Here is a 23,077-nt window from a genome sequence, read left to right on the forward strand (position 1 = left end):
GGCGACAGTGATACCGTCCCTGGGAAACCCTTCCAGCACTCCTGAGTGGAGGCCCGACTGTCCTGCTCTGGAGGCAGTCAGGGGTCGCTTGGCTTTATACCCAGAGGCCTGGCTAAATTTCACTTCAGATTCTTGGGTAAAAAGCATAATAACCAGAGGATACAACATCCCATTTATAACCATTCCCCCGATCAAAAGAGATTTCCAGATGTTCCACCCAATCTGCGAGATCAAGCAGCCATAGAAATAAGAAAGCTGCTCGAAAAAAGAGTCATCCAACCAGTCCCGGCGGACCAGATAGGATCCGGAACTTACTCAAGGTTCTTTTTAGTTCCAAAGAAAACAGGGGACCGGAGGCCAATATTGGACCTCAGCAAACTCAACACCTTCGTAAGGAAGGAAAAATTCCAGATGGTCACGCTGCAGTCGATCCTTCCCTTTCTGCAGAAGGGTGATTGGATGTGCTCTATAGATCTCAGGGACGTGTACTACCACATCAAAATGGCCAGAGCATCTAGAGATCACCTGCGCTTCCGGCTGGGAGCCAGTCACTTCCAATTTCGAGCTCTGCCCTTTGGTCTCACCTCAGCCCCCAGGGCGTTCACCAAATGCATGGCAGTAGTGGCGTCTCACCTGAGGTGGCTAGGATTCTGAGTGTTTCTGTATCTGGATGACTGGCTCCTCACCGCCACCACCAGGCCTTGCCTTGTACAAGCCAGGGACTAAACAATCAACCTTTGTTCCCGTTTAGGAATCTCAGTCAACTTCGAAAAATCTGCCTTATCGCCCTCACAGCATGTCTCATTCATAGGGGCGGAGTTAGATACTACTACAGCTCTGATCAAGCTTCCCCAGATAAGAGTGTCAGCCCTCAGGGATCAGGTCGCTATTCTTCTTCAAAACAAGAAAGTTTCTGCTGCGCAAGTACTGAAAGCCCTGGGCATGATGGCAGCTACCCTTATTGCAGTTCCTCTGGGCAGGATGCACATGAGGGTCCTCCAGTGGCTGCTCTTTGCAGAGTGGTCGTTCCAACAACTGCCTTTGTCACACGACATCTTGATCACAGATTCTTGTAAACGGGACCTTTGTTGGTGGTTGAACAGCCAAGATCTAACGATAGGTCGCCCGTTTGTACTACCCAGCCCTACAGCCACAATAACCACAGACGCTTCCCTGATGGGGTGGGGGGACTTTTTCAGGCGAGAACGGTCCAAGGAGAATGGTCCAAGATGGAGTACAATCTGCACATCAGTGTCCTGGAGTTGAGAGCAGTGTTTCTAGCGTTGCAACACTTACACGAATCCCTACCTCTAGGAACAGTGGCAGTTCAGACGGGCAATATGTCAGTGGTCTGGTACATAAACAAACAGGGTGGAACCAGGTCTTACCCATTATGCAGAGAGGCCCTGAGAATTTGGCAGTGGGCTGCGTCCACAGGTCGCTTTCTGATAGCAATGCACATCCCGGGGTCATCCAACGTCATCGCGGACAGGTTGAGCAGAGCCATCCTGTTGTCACACGAGTGGTCCCTCAAAAATCAAGTGGCGGAGAGGATTTTCCGCAGATGGAGCCAGCCTTGCTGCGATCTTTTTGCATCCCCCTTAAATGCCAAATGCAGAAGCTACTTTGCCCTACTTCCCCCTCCGGGGGGTGCTCCCAGGGACGCACTCGTGCACGATTGGCTCCCAGGTCTCCTATATGCATTTCCTCCTGTTCCGTTGATACCCAAATTCCTATAGAAAGCCAGGAGTCTGGAAAGGACGATCATTCTAATAGCACCATTCTGGCCTCGACAGATCTGGTTTCCCTTTCTTCTAACCCACCAGATGGAGGAACCATGGATTCTGGACCCAGTGCCAGACCTATTGACTCATTCGTCGGGAGTTCCTCACCCATCTCTTCAGTCCCTCAAACTGACAGCTTGGCTGCTCCACTTCCCAATTTAGCCAGGTCGGATGTTTTGTCCCCAGCAGTACAGCACATTCTAGTTTCTTCCCACAAAGCTTCCACCAGGAAACTATACAGGAGCAAATGGAAACGTTTTGCGTGTTGGGCATCAGGGCAAGGTATAGATCCCTTGGTGGCCCCGATACACAAAATCTTGGAATTTTTATCTACACTCTTTCAAGAAGGGGGCCTCTACATCCATGATAAGAGTACAGTTAGCTGCCATATCTAACTTTCATGTAGGTGAAGAGGGCTCTACAGTTATGTCCCACAGACTTTGTAGAGCTTTCATGAAGGGTACCTTTCACCTCCGGCCACCCATTCGGGATCTGGTTTTTCCATGGAACTTTAATTTGTTGTTATCCCAACTTATGTTACCACCCTTCAAACCAGCTTTGTGCCACTTAAGTATTTGTCTTGCAAGACTCTTTTTCTTATTGCTGTCACTTCAGCTCGTAGAATATCAGAGCTACAGGCCTTGTCCGTTAGGCCACCATACATGTTTTTCCATCCAGACATAGTCTCCTTGCGTACTAATCCGTCATTCCTCCCGAAGGTATGTTCTGTGCTTAATATCAATCAATCTATAGAGCTTCCCACCTTCTTCAAAAAACATTCGAACAAGTTGGAATACATGCTGCACAAATTGGATGTACATAGGCAGCTGAGATTTTATCTGGACAGAACAAAGGATTGCAGGAAATCGGATCAACTGTTTGTCTCATTCGCAGATAATAAGAAGGGCATGGCAGTAACAAAATGCCCGTTATCCAAATGGCTTTCGGACTGCATAAATTTTGTCTATTCAGCTTCAAAACAACCACTTCTGTTCAAGCCTAAGGCTCATTCTACTAGGGCCGTTTCTACTTCTCTAGCCCATGCCGCTCATCTACCGTTGGATACTATTTGTGCGGCAGCAATGTGGGCTAAGCCTCATACGTTTGTTACTCACTACAAAGTGGACAGGACCTCCAAGGACAGGGCATCCTTTGGTTCCACTGTGCTCAGGAACATTCTTCCGTGAGTCACCCAGGGTAGCGGAGCTAGGGGCGCTACCCGTGTGTAAGAACAAACGGCGAGATCGAACAATTTCACATAAAGAAGTTATGTTCTTACCATAACGTTCTATGTGAATTGTTCATCTCGCCTTTGTTCTTACATCCCCTCCCTCCTTCCCCCACTGCGTTCTGGAAGAACTGTTATGACTAGTGTCTGGTTGGCCTTCTCGGGGTTATCTACACTACCTAGTATTTGGTAGGTGACACATTAGGTACACACCTATCTGTATTTAGTTAATATGTTTCAGGTTCAAGTGTGTGATTGCGTGAACGTTAGATGCAGTGGTTAGTAGTGCGTTCTGGATTCTTGCAAACTAGATCTGAGGGATAGCAGAGGAGGATCATGGGATATAGACTGTGCCTCGAGCTTCTCTTAGATGCAGAGCTTGTGATGCGGCCGACTCGGAGCTGAGGATCGGCTCCGAACCCATGTGTAGGAACAAAGGCGAGATGAACAATTCACATGGAACGTTATGGTAAGAACATAACTTCTTTTTATCACCCAGTGGCCGACTCGGAGCCGAGGATTGGCTCCGAACCCATGTGTAGGAACAAAGGCGAGATGAACAATTCACATGGAACGTTATGGTAAGAACATAACTTCTTTTTATCACCCAGTTGACATTCTATCACCCCTATCTAAAATCCTAGAGAGAGTAGTTAGCACACAATTGATGCGCTACCTACAAACACACAAATTACTGTCAGATACCAAACATGGCTTTTGCCCCTCTCATAGTACTACAACAGCCCTAATGTCCTTCACCAACACAGTGAATTACTATAGAAATCACAGAAAATTTGTATCTGCCATTTTTTTAGACCTTTCTAAAGAATTCGACATGGTAAATCACAACAAACTTATTAACATTCTTGCCATCCTAAACTTCAGCACTTCCTTAATTACATGGTTTAAAAGCTACTTATCAGGATGCCAGCATGCTGTTTAGTGGCAAAATGAACTTTCCCCTCTTCTTCCAGTAACTCAAGGAGTTTCTCAAGGCTCCATCCTTGGACCTCTACTTTTCTGTCTCTTCACAAACAGACTCCACACCTCTACCCCCCACAGTACAGTTGTACAATACGCAGATGACTCCACATTTATATGTGCAGCCTCCTCCCTACAAGAACTCCAGACCCTCACCCAAGACTCTTTTCTAGCTTCTGAAACATGGCTCACTAACACCCAGCGCATTCTAAATCCCACCAAAACCAACCTCCTTCTCTTTCACCCTACAATGACTCCCCCCATCACTCTTGTCATTCAATATCACACCCAAAAATAAAACCACCATCACACCAGTAACCCATACCAAATTTCTAGGTGTTGAAATTGACAATTTAAAATTCGATATTCACATCTCTCAAACCATTAAGAAAGTACACAAAAAAACTAGGTAGCCTCTATTGAAACAAACAATTCCTCACTGTAAACTCAAAAGCTACCATTGCTCGCACACATCTTTTGTCAATGCTCCTATATGCCTCTCCAATTCTAACCAACCTTAGAAAAACAGATCTAGCTAAGAATCCTGTTATAATAAAATTGCCGAGTTTGCCACTGACTGCCAGTATAGAACACATCATTGTACATCTCTTAAACTACTAAACTGATAAGAACTCCCACAACTACTACTCTTTAACCAACTAACCTTTGCTCATAAAATCCTACATCATCCAGAAAAACCCTGGTCCCCAGAACCTCTTTTGACCACACACCAACAACCATAGTATTACGTTCCAGAAAAATTTCTTCTGGTTATCTCTAAAGCAAACAACTTAGCTGGAGACTCACTTTTCTCAAACTTTGTACCCAAAGTATGGAATAAACTGTCAACCCCAATAACATCCAACTGCTCTACAGTACAATTTAAAAAGCTTTTGAAATCACATTTAACTGAAACTTGGCTCTGCTCTTGCACCTGTCCTGGCTAGTTTCTGAGACTAATATAATCTTGGGTGCCTACACCTATTTATGTTCTATTTCTCTCCTTGCATATACATTTGGAACATATACCCATATTGACACTGTGTATATCAGTATTAATTTCAACTGTGTACTCTCACCAAAATCCAATATGAACCATTACGTTATATCAGTATGTTGTAAGCTACCTCTGTATATTAGCAAACACTTAAGAATGTCAGTCCTGTAAATACCCTTCTGAGACTGTCAGTCATTCATGTTAGGTTAAAGCTTTTTGTATTTTTGCTTACTTTGATAGTAATTGTTGTACTTTTTCAGTTCTGTTTTTCTGTCTGATGTACTTTTTAGTTGGAGCTTTTCTCCCCAGGCCTCCACTGAAAAAGGACCTGTGTCCAGTCAGACTTTCCCAGTAAACAAATGTAAAATAAAATAAATAAAATACATTCTGCATGGGTTCATTGAGGTCTGCTCCCATCTTTCCAACTTCTACTCCTTTTCTTGAGCTTTTGTACTCTACCTAAGGTGAAGAATACTGCAACAGTGATATAGAAGGACATAGTATATTTGTGTAAAATCTTACCGGAACAGTAGATGTCCTTCTCCTCACTGTTATAGTATTTGCTCCCTCCCTCCCAGTTTTTTTTTTCTTTTTATGGGTTTTGTATGGCTTTTCTTTGTCAATCTACCTTTTCTATCTGCATTTTCTCCTGGTTGTGCATAGCCTCCTCTGTCCATGTTTTCTTCTGGGGCAATTCAGTTCTGGGTAACTGTGTTTTTGTATGTCACCTTTATGCCCTGTGCCCTGTACAGGGAGCATATGAGTGATATACAGCATGTACAAGGTCAAAAGGCTTTGGTATACTGGCTGGACTTGGGGCTATTCTTGCAGGAGGTAAGAGAAGGACGTGTACTGTTATAAGATTTAATGCAACTGTACTTTCTACCCAGTAGCAGGCATCTGCTATGAATATATTAATAAATCTGTGTGAGGTACTCACCATAACAGTAGTTCTAAGGTAATCTAAATGCCTGAAACTGGGTACCTTCCCACTCTCCTTCACCTCTTATATATAATTATATTTGTTGAATTAATCCAACATTGTATATGTATAAATTTAAGTGCTTCTTTCATTTATTTTGTACTTCATTCTTTTATTTTTCTGTCTTCAGAGTTCATTGTTGTAAAATCATTTTGTGCGCTATAGTTACTAGTTTTTATTTTTATGGTTATTGTTCTTTCCATGAATCTTTCTTTGTAGCAAAAAGAATTGCTTCAGCTCATGTTGCAGTTTTGAAAAACTGCATTCTAAAAGTCAGAATGCACTAAGAGCAGCACAGCCTTGGTAAGGCCTGATTGTTTTGGATCTGACCAGGGTGACTGGTGTTGCAGACATTTCCCAGATATAAATAGTACTCTGCCTGGTAGAAGGCAGCTTATATGTGGCTTATTAGGGTGAGTACCTCACATAATTGTACTTTTGACTGAAGTGCACTAAAATGAAATGTAGTCATGTGTAATAATCTAGTATGATTCCATCAGTGGTACAAGAATCTTTGGAAATGCATGTTGTGTGTTACACACCGTAGAGGTGATTACATTCTCAAACAGATCATAAAGAACACATTTCATGTCTATTATTATTTTTTTAATTTCAGCTCAGGCAGTATTTGCACGAGGAATTTCTGCAGCAGGAGGACATTACATCTGTGTAGGTAAGGCAGTAGCGCACTTGGTTGTCTTCTGTATTATTGTTTTTTTATATTTCTACAGCAGATTTTTCTCATTGTTTGCAATATATATATATATATATATATATATATATATATATATATATACATATATATATATATATATACATATACATATACATATATATATATATATATATAAACTGGAGTGAAGATTTTTGTTTGCGTAAGCACTGGATCTAAAGTTTGTTCATTTGTTTGGTTTGCAAAACTCACAAATAATGTCACATTGTTGGCCATTAGTTGGCTGAGTTTTGAATTAAGCTGTCAGTGCACAATGTCCATCAAATTTACAAAGAAATGGAGTCAGAAAAAGGCAGTAAAATGTATTTTTAATGCATTCATTAATTAATTTTCCAGCAACTTGATTAATTCAATACAGGGTCACAGCTGGAGTTGATGCCTGCCCTGGCACTCTGGGTGCATAGCAGAGAAACAAATCCTGAATGGGGCATCAGCCAATCATGGTTTCAAAATGCAATAGTTAAAAATGTCTCTTTCTGTTGTACTTATTAAGTTGCCAACTGTAATATTGTAACCGGTGAAGAAAATAGCTTGAACAGCTCTCAGTAGCTCTCAAGCTTTAAAATGAATGTATCTGAAGTAATTTACTTCATTTGCTCTTCAACCTGTGGGTCCTCGGACCCATATCGGATCTGACATGGCTGCATTTTCCAGCTTCGGCTGCAAGCTCCTCCCTTTATCCATAATGCCCCTGTCTCCCTTCTCCCTTCAGATCTCGTTTGCAATCTGAGAGGAAGCAGCGTGGTCCAAGCTCCATTATGGTAGTGTTGTTATTTAAAAAATAAATTTTGACTTTTTTGGACTTTTCTACCTATCTATTTCACTCCTAACCTTTCTATACCTTCTTGGGGTTCTTCGTAGCTTGTTTTATTGTAGGCTTTTCTATCTTCCTCCCCTCCTTTCTTTCCTCATGTGTGTGTGTCTGTGTGTGTGTGATTTTCTTTTGAGCCGGCTAAGGCATGGCGGACGCCCTGAAGCCTGTTTTTTTCAAAAGATGCACAGAGTGTGGCCATAAGCTCTCCTGGCGGATGGCCACACTCTGTGTGGTTTGTTTGGGGGTGACTCACCTCTAGTCCCCCTGTCCTATTTGCACTGGGTTTAACCCAAGACCACTTAAGGACAGATGGGACAAACTGATTGTCAAGGGCCTGTTGCCCTCCACTGCTGGGATGGACGTCCCACCTTCCCCTGCTAAGATAGCACCGGCTCTCCCAGCCCACTTAGGCGGCGTCCTGCTGCTCTACCCGGACCCTATATGAAGCGGAGATGGACAAGATGATGCAGAGATTTATCCACACTCAAATCCAGATGGGGATCTTGCCAGGGCCTTCTCCCACCGGAGCGGGTGCCTTCTAGTCAGTATTTAGACCTATCACTCATTCTCCGATTCAACCCATGGTTTTGGAGCTGTTGAATCCAAGGATGGTCGGAGCTGAGGGGTTGACGCCGATGGTACCCTATACATCGATGCTGGCCAGTGCCTTGAGTGTGTTGAATTTGACTAGATTGGATCAGAGCTCTCGGAGCCGTAGCCTTGGGGTCAGATCCAAGGGAGTGTTCTCTGCTCTAAGCTTGTCAGAGAGAAGCATTCCCCTCAACGTCTTGGCTCCTAGAGACTCGGCTCTGACTCCCCGGTTGGATCGGGGGGAGCAGCTTCCGCCAGTTCAGCCCAGGAGGTCCATTCCCGGTCCATTCCCCCTCGGCATTCGACATGGTGGAGAGGGTTCTAGCATGGTCGAGGCCTTTGACTATTTTGTCTTCCGAGTCCATCCTGACCTCCCTGGCCATGAGTGTAGGCCCGACCATCTTGCTTTCTCAGGGACAGCCCATAGCTGTAATACCCCAAGACGTTCCGGCCTTGGAATAACCCACTTGCGAGACCTCCTCAGATAGTCCCCCTGAGGAGCCCCCTGCAAGCATACATGTAAAAGGAGGCACTTTGACTTTCCCCCAGAGTCCCTCACAGAAGGCATAGACCTGGATGAAGTGAAAGGTTTCCCAAGATCATCCCCTGAGGATGTCTCCTTTGGAGACATCATGGAGATCCTCTGCCAAAGAAGGGGGTGGTCCACCCCAAAACCAACCTCTGAGTCCGTGTTTCTGGAGGCATTCGGCTCTGGCCCATCTACCTCTTGGGTGTCCCCTCCTCCTGATCCACTCATGGATTTGATAACATCTAGGGCATGGAAGAAGCCAGACACTGTAGAAACAGTACCCAAGCAGTTGGACAAGGTCTTAAGCCCTCCCGCAGACAAATTACACTGGCACAAGGGGTCCTCTGTAGATGCTATGTTGGTGGCGGTGACCACCAAGAAGGAACTCCCCCAGGAGAGTTCCACGGTCCATCCGCCTGACCGAGAGTCGAGAATGTTGGATCGTTTTGGGAAGTGAGTCTATGCTTCAGTGACCTTCTGCATAAGGGCACTGTACTACATGACACATGTTATTCAACTCCAGAGAGATCTGGTCAAGGAAGTCATGGAGTCAACCCCAGGGTCCATGTTGGTAGAGGACAAGAAGACGTTTGCACGAATGGCCTCCCCAAAATATGTAGCCAACACGTCTGTGCGTTTGCTCTCCCATGCCATGGGGGGAGCCACATGGGTGGCGGGGTCAGGCATTGCCATCCGGTGCCATGCCTGGCTCCACTTATGTCAGTTCTCAGAGCCCTTCAAGGCATCTTTTACCAAGGCCCCTTATGATGATTCTTCCCTTTTTGGGAAAACAGTCATACTTTGGTCCAGAGTGAGAAGGACGGGAAGATGCTGTCTGCCGTCGGGGTCTGCTTCTCACCGCCTCAAAGGTCCTTTTCCAGGAACCAGCGAGGCCAGAAGAAGATGTGGTTCCACAAGTCTCAGGCATTTTCCCGGGATGCTCAGGACTCACCTTCCCCCAGAGGCAGAGGGGGGTGTGATGGACACCGCCCTAGAGGCAGAGGGGGGTCCTAGGAATTTTGGGTCCTGAGAACCTTTCTCGGATAAACACGGACAGCAGCCCTGAGGGGTTACCCTGCTGTCCGTCTTTGGAGGCAGTCGGGGGTAGTCTGTCATTTCACCCACTAGCATGGGAGTCGATCACTACAGATCAGTGGGTGCTGTGAGTCATGTCCAGAGGATGTTTTGTCCCCTTCAAGGAATCTTCCCCCATCCAACAAAGCCCTCCCGGACATTCCATCCATGCAGTGGGAGGAAGCAGCAGTGCAGGTAGACTCACTACTGAGAAAATGAGTCATCTAACCAGTCCCACCAGAGCAGTCTGGATCCGGGGTTTTAGTGCCAAAAAAGATGGGCGACCTCAGACCAATATTGGATCTGTCCCAATTGAACCTATCCATAACCAAGACAAAATTCTGGATGGTCACAATTCAATCTATTCTGCTTTATCTGCAGGACAGAGACTGGATGTGCTCGATCGACCTCCAGGATGTGTACTATCACATCAAGATGCACAGGCGCTCCCGGAGGTTCCTTCGCTTCTGGCTGGGAGCCAATCATTACCCATTTTTAGCCCTCCCCTTCGGTCTCACCACAGCCCCCTGGGCGTTTACCAAGGTAATGGCAGTAGTAGCGGCTTACCTGAGGCTTCAGGTCTTTCGGTACCTGGATGATTGGCTTTTACCAACCCCTCGGAGCATCTACTATGTCAGGCCAGGGACTCCTTCCTTCAGTTAGCCAACAAGTTGGGCATTACGATCACTATGAGTAAGTCTGCTCTTCACCCGGTTCAGATTCTAGATTTCATTGGGGCACGACTGGACACAATACAATTGAATGTGTTCCTCACCTCAGACAGCATACGCAGCTTGAATTACACATGTTACACATTCTTCAGACCCATTTACCAACATCTGAAGCTGTTTTAAGAGCTTTAGGTTCTATGGCGGCCACGATAAATCTTCTCCCCATGGCATGCCTTCATGTGAGGGTACTGCAGTGGACACTAGCGGTTCAGTGGTCATTGTTAGACCTTTCTTTGTCTTTTCCAGTGAGAATTTCAAAAGCATGCAGGGACTCCCTTTGGTGGTGGATTCCGTCCCTGGATCTCCTCGGGACTTCCTTTTCAACCTCTTTTACCCCAAAACATGGTGACCACGGATGCCTCCCTACTTGGGTGGTGGGGCATTGCTCGGGAAGGACCGTCCAAGGTACGTGTTCCCCTTCTGAGACCTATCTGCACATCAGTGTTCTAGAGATGAGAGCGTTTTTTTCTTGAGTTGCAGGCCCTCCATGCTCATCTTCCTCTGGGAACGATTGCAATTCAGATGGACAACATGTCAGTGGTCTGGTATATCAACAAACGGGGAGCCAGATCTTATCCCTTAAGTCGAGAGGCCATGAGATTGTGGGAATGGGCGATCTCCACCGGCCATTTTCTGGTGGCAATGCACATCTCGTGATGGTCCATCATCTTAGCGGATAGGCTCAGCAGATCTATCCTGATGCCTTACGAGTAGTCTCTGAAGCCTTCAGTAGTGGAACAGATCTTCCTAGAGTAGGGTTGTCCTTGCTGCAATTTCTTTGTATCTCCTTCCAATGCAAAATGCAGCGAGTTTTTCGCTGTGAACCCCCCTGCTGGGGAAGCCCCCAGAGACGATCTGATTCATGCTTGGCCTCCCGGGATTCTTTATGCATATCCTCTTCTTCCCCTCATGTCAAAGTTTCCACAGAAAGCTCGAAGGCTGGGGAGCACTGTGATCCTCAGCACCCCATTCTGGCCTCAACAGATTTGGTTTCCCTTACTCAGGTCTCATCTAGTTGTTCCACCATGGACCTGGGATCCAGTCCCGGATCTGTTTACATCCCTTGGGGAATCCTCATCCAGATCTGGGCAGTCTGAAGCTCACTGCTTGGGTGCTCCGGTTCCCATGATTCTCAGGACTTCCGATCTGTCATCTCCTGTTAAATCCATTCTGGTGGTGGCTCAGAAATCGTCCACCAGAAAAGTTTATCACAGTAAATGGAAATGTTTTTCTGTATGGGCCATTCAGAGGTCTTTGAACCCTTTCACTGCACTGCTTTTGGCAGTTTTTAGATTTTCTAGCTAGCATTTTTCATCAAGGCGCTAGTTCCTCAACGATGAAAGTCCAACTAACCACCATTTCTAATTTTCATGTTGGGGTAGACATGTCTTCGTTGGCTTCTTCTAAACTTTGTAAAACCTTTCTCAAAGGTGCCTTTCTTCTCAGACCCCCGGTTAAGGTCCCCATTCCTCCGTGGGACCTTACTTTGTTGTTGCAGGCATTGGTTTCTCCTCCATTTGAGCCTGCGGCATCTATGGATCTACAGTTTTTGACCTGGAAAACTGCCTTCTTGGTTGCCATTACATCCGCTAGAAGGGTGTCGGAGCTTCAAGCTCTTTCTATCAAAGTCCCTTACATGATCTTTCACAAGGATAGAGTGTCGCTACACACTAACCCGTCCTTCCTTCCCAAGGTAGCCTTGGAGGCCAATATTAATCAGATTATTAATTTACCAGTATTTTTTCCGAACTACCAGATCAAAGGGGAATACAAATTACATTTGCTGGATGTACACAGGCAGCTGAGGTTTTATCTGCACAGGACTAAACCTTTCTGCAAGTCTGATCAGCTTTTTGTGACCTATGCCAAGTCCTTCTTAGGTAAACTTGTCTCAAAAGTGTTGCTCACTGGATTTCACAATGCATTGGCCGGGCTTATTTAGATAGAGGTTTGTCTCTTCCAGGAAGAGTGAAGGCTCATTCGACCAAATCTATGGCTACGTCAGCAGCTTTTTGGTCTAAGGTCTCTTTGGATGAGATTTGTTCAGCTGCTAATTGGGCCTTATCTCACACCTTTATTTCTCATTATAAACTGGATTTGGTCTCTAGGAGTAGAACATCCTTTGGTTCTGCGGTGCTCCGGAATATCCATCCATGAGGGCCTCCCAAGAGTTGGGTAGCTGAGGACTCTGTCCCACAGGTTGAAGAGCAAATGAAGTAAACTACTTCAGATAAAGAAGTCATGTACTCACCATAACGTTCCATCTGAGTAGTTCTACTTCATTTGTCTTCAACTGTTCCCCCCCTCCTTCCCCCTAATCTTATCCTTTGGGATATGACACGTCCTTTGTACCGGACCATTATTGCTGGGATCTTCGGTTCTGTTAGGGCTAAAGTTAATTTCTAATGTTTGTGTTAGAGGATAAGGTGTTATTTGGTCTGGTATCTGTTACCTGCTAGGCAGCAAACTCAATCTGAAGGGAGAAAGGAGATGGGCGTTATGGGTAAGGGGAGGGGCATGGAGCTCGGAGCCGTAGCTGGAAAATGCAGCCATGTCGGATCCGATATGGATCCGAGGACCCACAGGTTGAAGACCAATGAAGTAGAACTAATCAGAAGGAATGTTATGGTGAGTACATAACTTCTTTTTCTATGTCAATGTTCCTGTAGCATTGACATTACTGTGACTATACAAATAATAACCAGGCAAATGCTAAGTACTTTCTTTTGGCATCTAACTTTTTCATCTTACTTTGCATGCACTTGGATAAATGTTAAGCATGCAAAGTAATTTGGTCACATAGCATCATTATTATAAGATGCTATGAACAGCATATGCACATTCTCATGCTTGTTAGTGTCATGTGGATCTCCACTTCTCTCTTTAATTTATTTTGGTTTTAAAGTAATACAGTGAAACCTACGAGATATTTAATGACAAATCAGCAATCCTCCAAGATGAATTTAATGCTAAAACTGTGTCATTTTTTTGCTTGTTTTTCATTTCAAGTGTATGATCAAAAATGGACATCTAAGTCAGAATTCTTATTTATCCTTGCTAAATGGCTGAATTTGTCACTTCAGTCCAGGTAGCCAGCTCATATTTTGCTTTATTGTGTACAAGTCTTCTGACAAATGACTTTCTACCCTAAGAACCTATGGATTATTTCTAAAAATGTCCATTACATTTTTGAGACCTGTAATGTGTATTCTGAGTTAGTTTGACACACTAGCAGAGCTCTCCATTTAAACACCAAGGCTGATATTTCACGTATTGTTTGGCCACAGTATGTTTGGTATAGCTTTAAATCCATGTGCCATGTTCTACAGTATAAAATTAGTCACTTCGATTTCTTGATCAAAACCTGGATATGATCTGTGAGATTAAAGCTCTGGCTTGGTACCGAATTAGAAAAGTTGCCTATAGATGTGTCCAGAACATGAGCCATCACACCAACAGAAGTGCATTTGAGTGTCAGAAAAAACATAGGCTGAGATATTTTGCCACTTGTACTAGATACCCTAGTCTTACTTCCATTCTCCATTATGTCCATGCTGTACCACTACTTTTGTATCCCATTCATTTGAAGAAGTAGAGTAAATTAACTCAGTTTCCTTGAATTTCAGTTCTCCTGATTTTGCTACTCTGTTACTTGATCTTAAAGTAGACTGTGAAGCAGAATAGATTCCAGTTGTGCTGCATTTTTTATGAACATGTTTAAAGTGAAGTTGAAGTTGTTGCATTTCCTTGCTGAATTATGCACCTGTCAACACATTTATGCTACCTTTTACCGTCATGTTTATACAACTTTATAAATGTACTTCCCAGGAAGTCTCAAGGTGCTTCAGGAAGTCCGTTGTTTTCTTTGGTCAATCTATGCCCTTTGTATAAAGCAATTTTTGAAGTACATTAATTTGTTTGAGATAGAATATGAAAAGTAATTTGTGAAGATGTTGTCCAGCGAGTGACATTAGATGATACAGAAGTATTGTCGAAAGTACAAATTTGAAGAAGATAAGTGATGACATAGACATGTAGCTGAAACCTTGGTTAAAAGAGTGCATTGTTAGCATGAAAAAGTTAATTCAACTTACTCTGAAGGAAATGACATTGTGTTGAACAAGATGCAACATAATTTATAGCTGGCATTTAACTGAATTTCTCACTGACTGCAGGTAATGGGAGTTGAGGATAACAAGTTCTTACATGATCAGTAAGTGACAGTGATGTCAATTAAGCAGCAAGTTGGTGAGATTCATAATGATAAATTTGAAATGGCTAGATATATGGAATATGAGTAACATCTGATCTTTCATTATCCTGTCTGTACACTTCAACTGATGGGACATTCACTGACTGGTGGATCCAATTTGTCAACCAGCAACCACTCCTAAATGCTGAAACCTCTTCCCTACTCCCATGGTGCACCAGTACTCTTTGTAATCCCTAGATCTCATTAGTCACCAAAGTGATCATATGTGCTGTCCAGACACTCGGATAAGTATATTGATTTTTTCAGAGTTTTTGTTGTAGTATTTCTTGTAATATTGATATGTTCATCATTCCCACTATTGCAGTAGCCTATGGTTAAATGGGTTATATCCTGCCCAGGATTTATGGCTAGCCAGTCTCCAAAATTCTTTTGTTCCCTCCCACACACACAGTCAGACTGCTGTGGCTCGACAACCCGTGGTTGCAAATCTCTTCAGTACTTTCTTGCCGCTCTCAAGACAGCATCACTGACACTTCACAGGATCAGCAGTTGGCTCCAGTTCTATTTCTTGCAGATAAATGCCCATTGGGGAACCCTGTGATACAAAAATATTGTTTTAATATTTTATGACAGAAATGGGTACCGGGTGTTTTTAAGAGCACCTTTTTTTTTATAGTATTTACTGTCTAGCAGAAACGTCTCTTAGATTAGCTGTTTTGGGTATCATGGCTTATTAAGGTTGTCTGGGGCACTTTTTGTGAAATACACCTGTTGCTTGTGTACTTTTTAGCTATGAATTGAAAGTCTTTACCTATTTTAAGGAAAAATGTGTGTGTTTTATGCTTATGTACACTTTGTGGTAACTTTCCTGAATTTTATTTAAGACACTGACATTTTAGTGAAAGGGCACTTTGTTACTGTGAAAAGCTAAAGTTCAAAAAGACTGCTCAGTATGTCATAGTTTCAGTCACAGGGAGCTAGTAGAATGATGAAACAAACCTGTTTTGAAGGGTATGCTTCCATCAGCCTTCAGTGAGGCTTTATCTGGTTCTGAGAAAGCCAAGAGTAAGACTGATGTGTCTTCCCCTTCTTCTTCTTCCAAAGTTTTGGAGAAATCAAAACCGAGAAGCCTATTGGTGCCTTGTACTCTGTTAGCACTGTCCTTGAAAAGCACATAGTCTCTGGTTTCTTTGCTACCCTTGGAACTGACTGACTCCACTACTAAAACTTCAGTTCAGAAGGGACCTATGGAACCGAGTTTATTGGAACAGACAAAGTTTTCGGCACCTAGTGTTCTGGTGTAGGAGCATTTGGAATACTCAACACCAAAATTATCTGCACAGACATTTCTTTCATTGCCAACTACTTTGGCACTGAGTAAGCAATTTGAGGAGCCATCCATTATGAGTCTTGCAAGAACCTCATATTCACCCTCTATTGACCCCTTTGCAGGAATGCTGCCTTCGCCTTTTCTGGAAAGGCCAGAATCACCCCCCATCTTTTTTATCCATTCCTCCAAAAGCATAACTGAGGATGATGTGGAGAGGCTGGTGAATAAGATAATGTGGGCAAGAGGATTGTCAGGTACCTCTTCGGCTCCAGCCCCCTCAGATATGGGACCCAAACCTTCTGTTACCCCTCTGGTTTTTCCTCCTCTGATTTCATCTGAAGCATTAGAGTCCTCTGCTCCAAGCTGCCCAGCGCTGGCTGCATCAGTTCCAGAGATATCCCTATCATCAGAACCAGTTTTTGCTTGGAGGTCTTTTATCCAATTAGATTTGTAGACCACTCTGGGCTGTGTCTGTCCTTTTGGCTCCAGGGGTGAGAGTAGACTCCTATTTTTTTGGAGCCTTCTCTGCACCTTGGAGAGTTGGCAGAGATCAGCTTGGCTCTGGGTTTGTTCTCCGAAGCTGTCTCTTCAGAGTAGGAAGTGACCACAGTTCCAATCCCTTCCCTTTTTTTGGGGGGGGGGGGCAGATTTTGAGATGGTGGAGAGAGCCCTGACTGCCACAAAAAGTCTGCCCCTTCCACTTCTGAACAAGTGTCCCTTTCCTTCTCATGCCTAGATCTTCAACCTGCATTCCCACGGAGTCAGTGGTCCGGAGACTGCAGGAGTCCCAGATAACAGTTATCTCCTCTTCTGATATCTCCCAGATCATCCAACTGAGGAGGTCCCTAAAAAGAGAAATTGCAAGAGGAAGCACTTGGATTCTCCAGAGGAATTGATCACTGAAGACACTGACTTCGATGAAGGGGAGGGATCCCCAAGGTCACCCCTGATATATCCTTTGGCGACATCCTGGAATTACTGAAACAGAGGGGTGAATGGAAATTCTAAAATCCCTCTTCCAAGGTGTTTGTGTACCTGCAGGCCTTTGGCAGTTGACCCTCTAACTCTTGGATGTCTCCACCGATTGACAGGCTCATTCAGTTGATCTCTCAGCGGGTGTGGAAGGCCCCTGATACTGTTGAACCTATCCCCAGGGATCTGACAAAATTATGCCCACTCCTGAAGAAAAACAGCTCTGGGCCAAAGGGTTAGCTGTTAATGCCATGGTTGTGATGGTAGTCACAAAGAAGGAACTGGCCAAAGATTATTCCTCTATCCATCCACACAACATAGAGTCTCAGGAGATGGATAGATGTGGGAGGTGGGTGAATCATCAACCTTTGCCTTAGGGTCTTTGAATTTCTTGGCACATTTTACCAGACTTCAGAGGGATCTGGTCAAGGAGTTATCAGATATCCTTGCTAGAACCATTTCTGAGGACATCCAAGAAAAGGTGGCTTCCCAGTCGGGCACCCTGGAGTCTGTGTCACGTTCATCCATGAGGCTCATCGCTCATGCAGCCAAAGAGGCCACCAGAGCAGCAGGTTCAGGCACTGCCATTAGGAGACATGCCTGGATATGCTTATGTGACTTTGCAGAGCCATTTAAGTCTTCATTCATCAGTGCACCCTTTGACAGATCATCCCTGTTTGGCCCAAAAGTCAGAGAAACTTTATCCAGGTGTGAAAAAGATGGAAAGACCCTTTCTGCTGTGAGCATATGTTTTTCCACTCCTCAATGACCATTCTCTAGAAATCAGGGAAGCAGTAGGAAATGTGGTTCAAGAAGTCCCAAGGGCCTTTTCAGGACACACGTTGAGGTAGTTCCCCTAGGGGCAGAGGGAAGAACTTAAACGGAAGATGCCACCAGTGCAGCAAAGGTGGTATGCAAAACCAGGGTTTCATGGATTCTTTCTCTGGTAAATCCTACCAGCTGTCCTGAAAAGAGGCCTGATTGTCTTCCTCTGGAGGCAGTTGGGAGATGATTATCTACGCACTGAAATGTCTGGCTACAAATAATATTGGATGCTTGAGTGCAGAGGATTAGGCTATGCAATTCCCTTTTCCCTTCCTCCTCCCATACGCATGAAAATCCCAGACATTCCACCCAGTCATAGGAAAGAAGCAGTTCCAGAAATCCAAAAACTGCTAGAAACAGAGTCATCCAGGAAGTCCCACCAGACCAGAGAGAGTCCGGAATTTACTCAAGATTCTTTTTAGTGCCTAAAAAGGCAGGGGACTGGAGACAATGTACTGAACAAATCATTTCATCAAACCAAATTCCAGATGGTCATGGTACAGTCAGTTCTTCCATTTTTGGAAAAAGATGATTGGATGTTGCTCAATAGATCTTCAGGATGCGTATTACCATATAAAAATGGACAAATGATCCAGAAGCTTCCTCCAGTTCTGGCTGGCTGCCAATCACTTTCAATTCAGATTCTACCCTTTGGTCTCCCCACAGCCCCCAGGGTGTTCACCAAATGTATGGCAGTAGTAGCAGCTCACTTGAGACTGCAGTGATTCCAAGTGTTTCCGTATCTAGACGATTGCCTCATTACTGCTCCAACCAGGCATCAGTTGATAGAAGCGAGAGACCATGTACTTCACATTTGCTCTTATCTGGGAATAATTATAAATTATGAAAAATCGAAATTGACCCCAACTCAGAATTTAGAGTTCATAGGAACCCTTCCAAGTACTCAAACTGTCATAACTTCTCTTCACCCTGTGAGATTACAGAAGATCAGAGTTCAGGTACAGAAAGTAGTCGGGAACAAAAAAGTAACCGCTCGTCACACTGGGCTCCATGGCTGTAGCTATAACTCTAGTTTCCTTGGCAAGATATCACATGAGGATACTACAATGGTTGCTAGCATCTCAGTGGTCAGTGCTACATCAACCCATGTCAGACCTGGTTTTGATTACCAGTCTTTGCAGAAAAGGTATAGCTTGGTGGATGCATTCTGAAGACATTATTCTAGGCCGCCTCTTTGTCCATTCACAACCCCAAACCATATTGACCACAGACACCTCCGTGATGGTGTGAGGGGGGCATTATCTTGGCAAGACTGTCCAAGGCACTTGTTCCCCCCACATAGGCCAACATGCATATCAGTGTACTTGAGCTAAGGGCAGTGCTTTTCGCATTGCAAGCCTTTCAGACTACTCTCCCTTTGGGAACAATTGCAATTCAGCCAAACAATATGTCAGTGGCTTGGTACATCAGCAAACGGGGAAGAACCAAATCCTATCCCCTTTGTCAAGGCTGTGTGTGTGGCAGTCAGCAATCTCTTCCAACCATTTTCTGATAGCAATGCACATTCCGGAGAGTTCTAGTGTGATAGCAGACAAACTAAGCAGGTGTATTCTTTTGCCTCATGAGGGGTCAGTCAGTATAAAGGTGACGGAAAATGGGCCAGCCTTGCTGCAATCTGTTTGCCTCTCCCCTAAACAACAAGTGCAGCATCTGCTTTGCCCTGATCCTCCCTCAGGGGGAGTCACCAAGAGATGCTCTTCTCCACATTTGGCCCTCTGGACTGCTGTATGCCTCTCCCCAGTTCCTCTAATCCTGAAATTCCTACAGAAAGCAGTCTAGGCTGAAGAGCAAGGTAATCCTCATTGCACCTTATTGGCCTTGACAAGTAAGTTCCCCTTTCTTTAGCCTTATCTGATTCAACAGCCTTGGATTCTGGACCCAGCTCCAGACCTTCTATCCCATTCCCATCCACAGTGATTAATCTATCTGAACATTGTAAACCTCAAGCTTGACAGCTTGGTTTCGTTAATAGCCAGGCTTCTCTCACTCTCCTCCCTGGTACGTCATGTTCTCTTTGCCTCTCATAAGCCAGCTTACCCGTAAGCTCTTTACTAGTAAATGGAGGAGGTTTACCTTTTGGGATCTTGATAACAGTATTGATCCTTTTTCAGTGCCCATCGATAAAATCCTGGAATTTTAACTTCACTTTTTATGTATCTGCAGTTAACTCCTACTGATGCCTGTAGGTGTCAATTATTGTTCATATTTGCACTACTAATTCCAAAACCATGCTATGTACAAGGTTTTGAAATATTTCTTCTTAAAGCTTCTACAATGACAAACTCAACTTCATTAATATTTGACCTCTGTTTAGTGCAGATAAAGAGATATTAAATGTTGGCTTTATGATATTAATTTAACTAGATATAATTTTCACATTTTTCTAAATATCTAATAGCCAAGTAACAGACAGAACTCCTTGGCCTCATATGAAAGCTCTCAGCTAGATGAATAAATTGCTGCTGTGACAGTATGTGTGCAACTTGAGTGGTTGCTGAGATATTGTAAGCTGTTTACAAAATATTTAAAATGTAATAGTTACTGTATTTACTGGGACTTCTAAAATTCAGTTTAAGACCTAGAACCTAACAGATGCGACCACTATAAAAATAGTTTGTGGTGAAAGGTTTGCCATTTGTACTTCTGTCATAAGCCTCATGGTTCCAAATATATGAACATTTGTTTGAAATGTGAGGACATAATTTGATTTTGTCAAAAGGCTTAGGCTGTGCCCATTGGAAGTTACAGTGCAAACTTCCTGAGCTCTATTGGAGTGAATGAGTTAAAGGAGGTGCTTCCCAGCCTACCATAAAAATTCAGTTAGCTGCAATTTCTAATTTCCATAATGGTTTTAAAGAATCCTCTTTGACATCTCATAAGCTTTGCAAGGCCTTCTTAAAAGGAATACTGTTACTAAAACCCCCTTGCAAAGATCCTACCTCACCTTGGGATCTCAACTTAGTGTTGTAAGCCATTGTTCAACCTCCCTTTGAACCATCAGCTGAATGTGATCTGAACTTTTTATCCTAGAAAACTATATTTTTAGTGGCAATAACTTCTGTCAGAAGAAATTCAGAAATTCAAGCCTTAGGTAAACCTCCTTACCTGATTTTCCACAAAGAAAGGGTCTCGCTAAGAACCAATCTTTCCTTTTTGCATAAGGTAGTGCCAGAAACCAACATTAATCAGACTATTAATGTACCAGTATTTTTCCCAACTTTGCTAACAAAGGTGAATACTGCTTACATGTATTAGATGGTCACAGACAAATACGTTTCTGTTTACGCAGAACTAAGGATATGAGAAAATCCAACCAGCTATTTCTGTCATTTTCATCTACAACACTTGGCCAGCCAGTAAGCAAAGTGATGCTAGCCAGGTGGTTTGAGGAATGTATTTCTTTCATCTGAAACAAAAAGAAAATTAATTTGCTTAGGTCTTTAAAGGCACATTCTACAAGAGCTGTAGCTACTTCAGCAATTTTTCACTCTAGAGCTTCTTTGGATGACATTTGTGCAGCAGTAACTTGGGCTTCTTTTACCTTTATTACTCATTGCAAATTGGATCTGGCATCAGGGGAAGAGCATCATTTGGTTCTGTGGTGCTCAGGGATATCCTTCCTTGAATCCTCCCAAGGTCTAAGGTAGCTGAGGACTCTGTCCCATATGTTGAGGATAAAATGAAAATTGAGAATGTCAGATAAGTACTCGCCATAGCATTCCCTCTGTGTTGTCCATTTTCATTTATCCCGGACTCCCTCCTTACCCTGCCCTTGAAGTTTTTGGTGGAACAGATAATGGACCTATATCACTTATTGTTGTTATATGTTTCTAGATATGGTCTCTATGAAGGCTTTTGTGGTTTTTCATTCTGTCTGTAACTAGGAGAGAAGCATTGTGGGTAAGAGTTAAGCTCGAGAGTTATTGGCTTTTGCAAGCAGTAGTAATGACTGAGTTGGTCCTGAAGCTCAGAACTGAACCCATATTTCGAGGATAAATGAAAATGGACAACACAGATGGAAAGTTATGATGAGTATATAACTTCTTTTTCACTGCTCACTGCTTGTGGGCTCCTTCCAGCAATACTTAGCAGAAGGCTTCTCCCTTGGCAGGGACATGGATTTACTCATCAGTCCTGCTGTACCATCAAAAAAAAGTTAACCCAAAAAAGTTAAATTGCAGGCTACTTCTAAACTGCAAGCATTGATAGATGAATTTGCAGTGGCCACTTCTGGTTCCTTAGACCACTCACTGGTTTCTCTGGAATCCTGTGGTGTAGTCCTTTCCATCACCATAGACTGGGGATAGCCTGATCCTCTGGCGGTTCCATTGTCTGTGCTGGGCATGGGAGAACCTTCATCTTTGGGTGTGGGTGTTTCTCTGGAAGGTTCTTCCTGGAGTGGTTGCGGTAAGAAACCTGTTACCTAGATCAAAGTGTCCATCACTAGTCTGTCTCCTCCTAGGGATGTCCCTAGAAAAAAATAAACAAAAGGTTAGACACATTTCATCTTAGACCATTGTGTCTGTTGATAACAATGAATTACTTACCTTAGCTCAGGGTTTATTGTAGGCTTTGAATCCTGTGGATCAGCATAATAATGTTGATATTAACTTTACCTTCATATCACTGTGGTTGTTTTCATCAGAGTATTCTGATGCTGACAGGGACAGGGCTTCTTCTGCTTTATCTTCACAAGCCACTGACCTTGATTGTTAAGATAGTGCTCATATTCTCTGATGAAGAGTTTTATTTTTCTGAGACTGTGTCTGGAGTGAGCAAAATATTCTTGTGGGAGCAGATGGGTGTTCTACCCTCCTTGAGTAAATACTGTGAGATACAAGAGGTCTTGCCATATTTTTCTCCTATTTCTTCTATTATGCCAGCTTTGGAGGATGTGTTTTTTTGTGCCTGCAACAAACATTGATAGTCCATATTCAGTTCCCAGAAAGGCAGATAGCCCTTAAAAAGTTTCACAGTCTAACAAATATTTGATGTCCTGACTGAAATCACTGTTGCAGTATTCCAAACAGATGGATGTTCACCTGTGATGTCCACTTAGGGTACTAAAGCCTAAACCTTCCCTTTAGCATAGGTCTGGCATATGACCTCAGCTCACAAGCGTACGGGTATATATGCGGATGTGTTATTGTAAATCATCAGACTGTTTCACCACCAGCCCAAATGCCCATCTTAAACCCATCAGTCTGATCTTCATGTGTTTCTGCCATAAGTCGTCTTGGATTCAGGTAAGTGCAGTATTGAGGAACCTCAT

The 23,077-nt window shown here is 43.7% G+C and overlaps 1 protein-coding gene across 1 annotated transcript in view; it reads left to right on the forward strand.

Annotated features, from left to right (window-relative positions):
* Positions 1–23,077, forward strand: part of WDR54 (WD repeat domain 54) — a 1,113,980-nt gene that overhangs the window by 292,244 nt on the left and 798,659 nt on the right. The window contains exon 4 of the mRNA XM_044064000.1: positions 6,589–6,645. Within this exon, the coding sequence (XP_043919935.1) occupies positions 6,589–6,645 (57 nt within the window). The remainder of the gene's footprint in view (positions 1–6,588; positions 6,646–23,077) is intronic.

The sequence above is a fragment of the Protopterus annectens genome, chromosome 2.part2, assembly GCF_019279795.1.
Source record: "Protopterus annectens isolate FY-2018-M chromosome 2.part2, PAN1.0, whole genome shotgun sequence".
Taxonomy (NCBI): Eukaryota; Metazoa; Chordata; order Ceratodontiformes; family Protopteridae; genus Protopterus; species Protopterus annectens.